This window comes from Sceloporus occidentalis, unplaced genomic scaffold (genome assembly GCF_023333645.1).
Source record: "Sceloporus occidentalis isolate IW3139 unplaced genomic scaffold, rSceOcc1.0.p SCAF_119, whole genome shotgun sequence".
In the NCBI taxonomy this organism is placed as follows: domain Eukaryota; kingdom Metazoa; phylum Chordata; class Lepidosauria; order Squamata; family Phrynosomatidae; genus Sceloporus; species Sceloporus occidentalis.
The window spans coordinates 143,116-153,770 of NW_028317099.1; the positions used below are offsets into that span (position 1 = coordinate 143,116).

General features: G+C 37.2%; 1 protein-coding gene across 1 annotated transcript in view; it reads left to right on the plus strand.

The window, feature by feature from the left end:
- The window catches only part of LOC149282297 (protein Shroom4-like), a 47,012-nt gene extending 38,079 nt beyond the window's left edge, over positions 1-8,933 (plus strand). The window contains exons 5-9 of the mRNA XM_089498364.1: positions 365-429; positions 2,943-3,560; positions 6,625-6,817; positions 8,147-8,419; positions 8,685-8,933. Of these exons, the coding sequence (XP_089354490.1) occupies positions 365-429; positions 2,943-3,560; positions 6,625-6,817; positions 8,147-8,419; positions 8,685-8,933 (1,398 nt within the window). The remainder of the gene's footprint in view (positions 1-364; positions 430-2,942; positions 3,561-6,624; positions 6,818-8,146; positions 8,420-8,684) is intronic.
- The last annotated feature ends 1,722 nt before the right edge of the window (positions 8,934-10,655 follow it).

Genomic DNA, 10,655 nt, shown 5'->3' on the forward strand with positions numbered 1-10,655 from the left:
AACATGTAAGTACATACAGGAATTTACCTGACAGGAGGGATGTTTATTTCAGAGAAGGTGGAATTTTAAAACAAGAAGTCTAAAACTAGAGGGTCTGGTTTGATGTAATATAAGGAAGCTTTACACTATTGAGAGTGTGATAGATAAATGGCCTCACATCAGATGTGGTGGAGGCTAATAGAGTGAGGGAACCTAAAACATGCATTGCATTAGCATAAAGCTAGAATTTTCTCAAGTGCCGGCTGAATGTACAAGGACCTGTCCAATATGTTTTTAGTTCAGGAAGTGGCTTGAAGGTGTTTTCTGTTAATGTGTTTTGGCTGATTCTCCCTTTGTTCCATTTTTTTCCTGTGGAATGTTGCAGGAAGTACCATTAAAAGAATGGAACCAACAACTGAAAATCAACAGGAAATGCAGCCAGTCTGTGAGGTAAGGCGTCTGGCCCTGAATTAAGTGTTGCTTGGGAGGCAGAGGAACAATGGAAAAGCCAGCTGAGCTATGTTATATCTGTAGTTAATACATGTATGTAAACATACGTAAAATGTGTGTGTGTGTGTGTGTGCGCAGCGTGGCTATAATATAACACATTCTGCTTTGTCACAGCAGTAGTAAGAGAATATTGGTATGAGTCCCAAACTACCTTATGCATTTTGTAAACGTTAAAACAACCTATCAATAATTTATCTTGATTGTCCTTTTTATTTTTTTTTTTTTTTAGTATTTTTTTTTTTTTTTAGTAGTAGCGCTAAGTAAAAAACACTTCATTACATTGATTGTTTATAAGTGTTTCCTTTCATTCCTTAAAGGGTCAATCACAGTGACATTGAGACTATGTGACCCAGCTTATATCTTTAGAAAGTGGATGGGTGGAAATTTCCAGCCTTGAGTACTTGTGTTGTGACCCTTAATGTAAAAGGAAAAAAAAAAAAAAATCCCTGAAGGCAAATTAAGGAGCAGTCAATGGAGACAAAGTATGGGTAGAGCAGTGTTGTTGGTTAGTTAAGTTAATTTAGTGATGGCGGAGCTGGTTGAGGCTTGTTTTATTGACAGTGGGAATACTGTATAGTAAATGTTACTATTTCTTCTATTACTTTTCTTGTAAATGTGCATTTTCTCAGTCATTGGGTGCCGCAAAAGTGGCAACAATGAGTGTTTCTCTAAGAGGTATAATTATAGGAATGAAGGATACAATTATTAAGGCAGAGATTTGGCAAATAATCATAATAAAGGGTTTGGAAGATTTTTGCTAAATAGATACAAGTAAAAAGTACATATGGCTGTTCTTTTAACACATTCTTTGGTTTGCAAGCAGTGATGGTATAAAGCGTTATAAGTACATGCACCATTGTCTTAGGCCTCTCTGACTGTCTGAGCTTTCCATAAATGTTTCCACTCTGGCTAATTTCTTTTGATTTGAAGTTCCTGTGAGAGGGTGTAACTGGCTCAGACGTACTCACCCTCCCTTCCTTGCCAATGACAGGAAAGTAACATTTCCATGAGTCAGATTGCTTAGAATAGGACAGTTGGTGCTTTAAAGAATACAGTCTGGGAACTTGAAGCATCTAAAGGTCCTCAGCCTTTGAAAAACGTTATATAGCTACATTGCAAGTAGAATCTCATTCACCACTGGCAACAATTAGGGAATATTTTTTTATATAACACACATCTCAGTGGCTTTGGTGGGCACAATCACTATCTGGGGTCTAAATTGATGTATTCCTTTCCTCCCTCAATGTCCCCTATTCCAGCAGCTTAGAATGTTTGCAGGGTATAAGTGTATTACAGTGTTCTATAAAAACTTAAATTCAGTTAAATTGTGTTACTAAACTACGTTATTCTTAATCTAAATCTCTTACTCAACTACATAAATGGCTATTAATAGGTCAGAAACTTGCATAAATGTTTGGGTAAAGCCCTGTCCACAGCCCCAAAACACAAGTATCTCTCTAATGGAAATAGTGCTGGCTGTATGTACTATGTGGTAGTACAGATGCACATTTTAAATAGAATCATCATATTGTTATGCAAAAATGAACACAAGCTATAATTTTAGTAGTAGCCCATGGATTAAGAGCCATTATGTAGTTGCAAGCTTCTTTCTAAATTATTATATTTTCTCCCGCCTCTAGTCCTGTAAAGCTTAACAAACTGCATGTCGTTATCACTTTTAATGTTAAATGCCGATTCCTTTGTTAAAGACTCTTGCCCACTTCCTTCTTGAGTGCTTTTATCCCTGTTGTAAATAGATGGTTAAGAAATAATAGCCAGTTTTTTAGACTGGCTTAAAACTTCTTCAGTTCTGATAGTTGGACAGAGTAGCTTGCTGCAAGCAAGATTTCAAGGTGCTGTTCCACCTCCAAGTAACTAGGTAAATAAACTCAACACATGTTTTTGCACACAACATTTTAAACTGCCTTTTAATTTCTATGGAAATCAGTCCTTGTTTTGTGTCACAAGACAATTAAGTGTTCCCACCAAAGAATATGAATGAAGCAAAATAAAATATTTATATATATATGTAAATCATTTACATAACAGAAGAGACTGCCCTACTGTAGCTGCTTTCCTTCTCCTCCATAGTTCAAGTATTGTTGCCACTGATTGACTGCTTGAAGCTTCAATCAGTGACAGGAAAGCGCTTTCTTTGACACAGCATTCGCAGCACCAGCACAGGAGCTGACTGGTGCACAGCATTTAATTGGCGTGAATAGAAAGGGGCAAATGCATTTGAGGGGGTTACACAAAATTTAAAGACACCACCCACCTATCCTATGAATTAAAGATGTCCCTTAAAAGATTCTTTCTGGGAAGGTAGTTAATACTAAGCAGGTCTGGGTATTGTGTCTTAAATTTAGCAGTCATTGGCACAACACCTGTAAACTTTGCAGGATTGCAGTCATATGAGTTTGTTTAAAATCTGAATGTTCTGTTCTGCCTTGCAGTGAACTTTGCCACTATAACTCTGGACCAATGAGACCATGTTGTGAAAGTGGTGAACAGGAATGGCCACCGCAGTACTACAGGACTGTGTCATCCTATGACCTTTCCTGCGACCATTCTCTTAGGCCTACAGAGTTACCACCTTTCCAGGATGGTTCTCGGGATCCTGGATTACCTCGTGGAAGAACATATTCAGTGAGCCAGCTGAACTTGGAGTGTATGTCCGTGAAGGACAGGAGAGAGATACCTCTGTCAAAATTAGAAGAGAAGCATCTTCAAGTCCCGACAAAAAAGAAAGGACCTCCTCGCCCACCTCCTCCAAATTGGGAAAAATACAAGGAGCGTAGAACTTCTCACCAAGCCACAGGCTCTGGCTTGTCTGCTTCTAAAGCAATTGCTTCTATTTCAGATTATAACCCAAGTATGGATGTTGCAAGACAACGTTCTCGAAGTCTGCCCATGAATAGGGCATTTTTAAAAATCACTGAGCCCTCCTTACTATCCTCATGTGAACAACTTAACAGTGGTGATTACGAATCCAAGTCCTTGGAGTTAAACACGGGTCTGCAAGAGTCCCAAGATCTTCCTGGCATTGCTTCTAAATGCTGTCATAGCTCAAAGTAAGTCAGGTGTACCTGCATTTCGCTAGATTTTTAGTGTCTTTAAATATTGTAACATATTTTTTTGTTTTACAGCACCTCAGTTACTTCAAGTGATTTTAGTCTGTGAGATCAACTATATTATATTAGTTCACTCTAGTAAAAAAATGGCTTCCCATTTCCTCATATTTCTATCTGTCCAAGCACTTATTTTCTCTAGGTCGTGTAATCCCTTACGAAAAAATTACTGCAGTTTTTCTGAAGTAATACTGCAGTTTTTTGGACATGAAAAAACTGCAATACTACACTTTTACTGCAGTATTACTGCACATTTACTGCAGTTTTACTGCATTTGTACTTCACTGTACTGCAGTTGTACTGCAGTTGTTTTTGTATGGAAGTACAAATGCAATAAAGCTGCAGTACATTGACGTACAACTGTAGGTTTGCAATATAAAAATCTGGGACTGGCCCAGCAAATTTGGGCTGCTGGCCGTCTTTATTTTGTTTCTGACATGGCTTCTACTGCTTCCCGTCCTTGTAAAGAAACCAGCATATTAATAGGCTCTCATCAAATTTATCAAGGCAACTGGCTTCCTACTTATTAAGCTTTATATTATGCAAGGCTGGGCACATTTATCTATAATCTAGGAGGTAGGCAGGCAGGCAGGCAATTTCTCTTCTAGTTTAAGATCCATGTATCAATATAGAAAACAAATTGGTTTTTTTTTTTGCCCTACATCCCTTATTGCATTTTGCTTTAAAGAGAGAGCTCATAAAACAAATATTTTGAGCTTTAACTACAATGTTGTATATTTGTATTATATTTTACAGTAGTGTAGCATGGTACCTTTGCCCAAAGGCCTTAATTTATCAGAGGGCACCTCTGGGTGATTAAGAGTGAGTATGCGCAAGCTTTCTGTTCTAATGGCTACATAGCGTAATCCGCTACCAGGGAACCATTGACATGATCGCAAACAGTGCTTTTTATCCCTCTCTCTTCCTCTCTCCACATCATAGAGAGGGAGTGCAAAGTTAATTGTGACAAAGGCATTGCATTGCCAGTTGCTGATTGACACGCATGTAATTGGCGCTATGTGTTGACCATAGTGCATGAAAGTATTGGAGATTGGCTGATGCAGGTCATTCCTGACCTCCAGGCAGCCAGCAACACCTGTCCCTGATGGCATCAGCCAGTACGGTCTGCTGACTGATGCATACATAAAGTAGTCGGCGTTACGCATCAGTATTAGACTAAAGGATTTCTACATGTATACCTTGAAAGAGAAAAAAGAGAGAATCGGGGTGATGAAAAGGGTCAAAGGTTTAGATGTAGAACACCCTTCCAGCAGAGATGGTAAAGATTAATACATTGAAGGAATTTAAATATGCGTAGGATAGGTAGCAAAAGCCCTCCAATGTACAAGCAAAATAAATGTACGTGTCAAAGAATGCATGTGTTTCAATCTGGGTCATGACAAGGACACCGGACAGCACCCTTGATTTATAGGCAGTCAAGGACACTAATTCAGAAATTATTTTAAAATGAAAAAATAATTATGATATTGTAAGTGTTCACTCATGTTTTTCTTTGTAGGTTGTATTCAAATACAGATTGCCAGGTCACACATGGTGACCCACCAGCAGCCAAAACGGAAACTTTACCTTCCTTGCCTAGAACAACTCTGTGCAATCAGGATCTTCCTAATGAAGGGGAACAGTTAATAAATGCAGAAGGACTTGTATCAGCTGTTGCAGAAGACCCTGAAGATAGTGGTTTTCATCTCAAGCACCCGTTACTTAGCCATGCCACAGATATTCCTGAAAGTGAGCAGTCTACATTGTTAGAGGAGTTTCAGGGTGGCTACCGTCGCTATGAGGATGATTGGTCAACAGACAGGGAGTCTGAAATCTCCCTACCAGACAGGTTGGTTCATTTTACCTACTGTATGAAATCACCTGGAAAGGTGGAAAGAAATTGCTGATGTATGTTTCCTACATACATGCATTGTTTTGTTACTGAAGTAAAAAAAAAGCCTTTTTTTCCCCTCTAATCCCCCAGCTGCATATAACGAAACCAGGAAGTGTAAGCCACAAGCATACTTAAGTATGATCTTGATAAATGGCCTGTAGTTTCTGTATGTGCTAATAAAATCCTTTTGTTGATTGGTATTTGAAATTCCCATTCATTTGGTGTAAGTGCAGTGTGTGTGTGTGTAAGGTCAGTGTATGGTCGTGTGTGTAAGAGCAGTGTAGGTATTTGTGTGTTTGTAAGCTGGTGTGTGATATACATATATATATGTGTATGTATGTGTAAAGGCAGGGGTGTGTGGTGAGGGCAGTGTATAAATGTGTATGTATGGACAGGCGTAGATATATATATATGTGTGTGTGTGTGTGAGGGCAGTGTATGTATGTATGGGCAGTGTATGTGTGTGGACAGGTGTGTGTAAGGGCAGTGTATGTGTATATGTGTGTTTGTAAGCTGGTGTGTATGTGTATATGTGTGTAAAGGAAGGGTTGTGTGAGGGCAGTGTATGTCTATACATGTGTGTGTGGACAGGCATATGTTAAGGAGAGCTGACCCACCCAATCCAAGCAGGCTTTGTATACAACAACCAGCCAATCACCGGTAAGGTACATCGCTTGCCGTGATTGGCTGGCTGTTGTATACTGGGTAGAGGGGTAGTCTTATACGGCGAGTATAGCTCAAACTGTATATTTTAACTCGAAAAGTTGGGGGTCGTCTTATACGCCCAGTCGTATTATACGAAGGAAAATACATATATATATATATATCGTTATCAACAATACTGATGTTATAGTGTTTCATATGCCAATTTTTGAGAATTTATAAAACAGGTTTATAATATTAATAGAAACTTACATATGGGTTTATGAATATTTCACCTGGCTTTTTGAAAGATCTCATACTTTGCAACCTCTTTCAACAGGAAATGCATGTAATGTGATATAGTGTTATTTATAAAAGGTGTGTGTGTATATGTATGTATGTATGTATGTATGTATGTATATATATATATATATATATATATATATTAACCATTAAACATATTCACAATAGGTATGAATTCCAACCCATCTCACCACCACCCGTGTGTGATGCAGTTAGTCCAACCTCCTGTGCCACATATTACAACACATCTGCCGCTAAAGCTGAGCTGTTAAATAAAATGAAGGATCTTCCTAATGTGCAAGAGGAAGCAGAAAAAGCAGTAGGAGTCGAGGAAGAGGAGGACGAACTGACCGTGAGGAAGGTATACAAAAAACAAAACTGTCTGCGCTTTTTACCCTAATAAAGTTGGCAACAAATATATAAACATAATATAAATGAGAGGTTTTGGTTAAATGAATTGGCCAAAGCATAATTAAGCTTATCCGCCACATCAAGGCACACTCTCAATAGGGTGAGAACCTGCTCTCATCTCCTACATAGTGGGCACACAAAGCAGTTTATACTGCTACCAAAACCTTATTAATGTGTTGTGGGAGGTGCAATTAAACCTCCTCTCTATTAACCCCTGGACAGCAAGCTGCAACCAGACTGATGAGGAGCCAACAACCTCAAATATGTGCAAACAGGGAAAAGAAGAAATGTCGGTGCGCTAAGCTAGTCACAGGCTCAAATAATACAAATGTATAATACGAGGCCTACCAAACAGGTGTAAGCATGCTGCAAAAACAGTGTATTGGCTGTACAATGTATACAAAAAACAAAACTATCTGCGCTTCTTACCCTAATAAAGTTGGCAACAAATATATAAACATAATATAAATGAGAGGTTTTGGTTATATGAATTGGCCAAAGCATAATTAAGCTCACCCGCCACGTCAAGGCACACTCTCAATAGGGTGAGAACGTACTGAGGAAGGTATGTCAGCAATTATATTGCTGTTTGTATACGGAAGTTTAGTTTGTATGTGAATAATTTTTGTGGTGCCGATGACAGACGTTTAAGAAAAACAAAATGATCATAAAGGTAGGCAATGTAGCACAGCTGTGCCACTGTTAATTGTTTTGTGCCACACCCTCAATCACAAAAAAATAGCAGTCTATTATAAATAAGGTTCTGCCTAAAAGACATGCATAAACAAGGAACACTTTTGATCAGATGTGAAAACATCTGTATGTATAAGAAATAGTCCACGTAATATATTTATTTAAGGGGTATGACAAATATAAAATTGACAAAGACAGACTTATACATTAGATAAAGAGGGCCCTACACGTCTTCATGTAAGTTGGGCAGGTGCAAGTTAATTTAATTTAAAATAAAAATGTAATGGAGAAGTGTGGCCATGTTTTGCTTTACGTTTCCCTCATGTTCTACTGTCTATATTTTACTTAAGTGAGGGGGGTTTCATTAAACTTATCTCCTCCATAACCACTGATGTAATATCCTATTAGGGAAAGGGCCTTGCTTGTGCCTGGGAAACAAGTACATACTACCCTTTTGCCCTGACTTCTGATTTTATGTCTACGTTTTTAATTTCCTCGCTCCTCTTCACTCCTTGTGTTCTTTTGGCCCATATAGCTCTCTTTCTCATTTTAAAACATCCCTTTTTCCATGTCCTTTCCTCCTTAGATGCAACTAATAGACAGTATCAGCAGGAAACTGTCTGTTCTTCATGAAGCCCAGCAAGACCTCCAGGAAGATATTAGTGCCAACACTACCCTAGGAAGTGAGATAGCTGAGCTGCTTAAGAGTCTTTGCAAGCCAAATGAGTATGACAAGTTTCGGACCTTCATTGGAGACCTTGAAAAAGTGGTAAATCTTTTGCTGTCTCTGTCTGGACGTTTGGCAAGAGTGGAGAGTGCCTTGAGCAGTGAAGATCCGGAGCCCTCCTTGGAGGAGAAGGTACTGTACTTAAATGTAGGGCAAATTGGGTGGCATGAACCTTTGTTTCCTACTAGTTGTCATTTTTACTTGTGGGAGCTGTACTGCAATTTCTATCAGACTTTTATAGTGTTCACTTTTATATATTTCCGGGAACCTAGAAATGTAGGTTCCCTAACTTTTTAATTTTTAGTTTTAAGTACAACTTTACTAGTATTCCTTAATGTTATGTTTTAGCTTAAATATTCACCTCATGGATAACTTTTTCTTTCTTTCCCATATGCAGTTAAGCCTTCTTGAGAAGAAGAAGCAGCTGAATGACCAATTGGAGGATGCAAAAGAACTCAAAGCACATGTCACTCGAAGAGAGCAATTGGTTCTTGAAACCATATCTCGATATCTTAATGAAGATCAACTCCAGGACTACCAACACTTCGTTAAGATGACATCTGCACTAATTGTTGAACAGAGGGAACTGGAGGATAAAATCCGCTTGGGAGAGGAACAACTGAGGTGTCTGAAAGACAGCATGTAGTTAGAAGAACAAAAAACCTATTCTTCATAAAGAAACTGGATTTCAAATACAAATAATTGATTACTTTACCTACACTATGCAGTATTCCAGTAAAATACATAAATCATATTTTATTTTTGCTTTACTTACATTGTATAGCTTAAATTGCAACTGGAACCTCATTGTAGAAACTTATGCAAATTTCTTATTTTTACGTAATGCAAAATCTGGGAAATTCCTAATAGAGGCTAGGCACTGCTGTACTAAATGCAGCTACCTTAAAGTTTAAAAGCAACCTTATCAACGACAGATTAGATGATGTAGTGGCATTTTTGGTGTAAAACCGCCGATGCATTTTTTTTTTTTTAAAGTCCATGTGTTTCTTGCTTTGTATATTTTTAAAATTGTGAGTATTTCTAATGGAGACCAATGTATTGTCCCTGAACCCACTCAGTTTTGTTTTATCAAAAAAATTTTTTTTACCAACATTTGAAAACAACTGGCACTTTTGCCTCTTAGTCACTATATTGACTATGTACTTTTTTAAATTTTAATACTAGGATTTGCAAATTCAGATGACCACATCTTGTGTAATGCCAAAGATCACTGGTTTTAATAGTTTATTTAATGATACTGAATATCAGTACCTTCCAACTCTCTTCTGTTTGAATATACAGTTTTGTACTCGAATTTCATCTCTTGAGTTAGTATTTCTAACTTTTCCATTAAACTCTTAAGATGTGCCACAAGTACAAATTGCTGAAGGACAGTATGTACTGGCTTTTGGCTACAAGAATTGTGATGTGAAGTGGCACTCTAAGCTCAAAGCATTAGTTTTCCATTATAATGGAATTTATGCAATTGAACTCGGGACGACGCACTGCAATAATTTACTTCCGTTTGATGAAGGATATCAGTGTGTGTGTGTGTGTATATAGATATATAGATATATTAGTGTAGTTTTCATTGCAAATGTTACTTATAATTGCCCTGAGTGATATACAAAATTTAAATGTTTTAGAACCCCCTACCTCTTTTCGACCAAAGATCTAAGACATATCTTCAAAGGGTACTAACAGCCCGGATCAAAAATTGAAAACGTTTTGTTTCTTATGAACATGTGCCATGTTATTCATTTATAAACACTTACTGTAGCTTGTAATGCTATGTACAGTTGAGCCGTATATTCTACTTTATGCTGTTCTAAAACTCAATCCTATATCTTACATTTATGTAACTAATTTTTCCTTTGTTTTAATTTTTTTTTTAGTATGGCACACTAAACTTTTTTACTCGAGCAGTACGAGTAGCTAAGAAGAATTTTGCGCGGTTGTGATTTCACAATTGAAATACGTTATATAGATTTGTATTTTATTTTTTTTAAAGCTATTAAAAGGGAAAATTTTAATTTTCAAAATTAAAAAAAAAGTAGTTTGTGTACTTACAATCACTCAGGACCAAGCCAAAGACTCAAAAGATTACATATATCTGGATTTAGACTAAATCAAATTGATTATTGCATATAATTGTTTGCACATTGTGAATTGCAAGCCTTTTATACACATCAGATCCTTTTGTATTATTTTTATGTATATCTTTCATAACCTGGTCACTGTATGTTAAGCAAGAAGAACAATTATAACATTCTTATGTATCTTTAAACCCATATAAATAACATTTGTAGTCAGCTACACAGTAAATAAAACTAATTGCTGTCTTGGAAAGTTTTCAATGTTTAAAGGT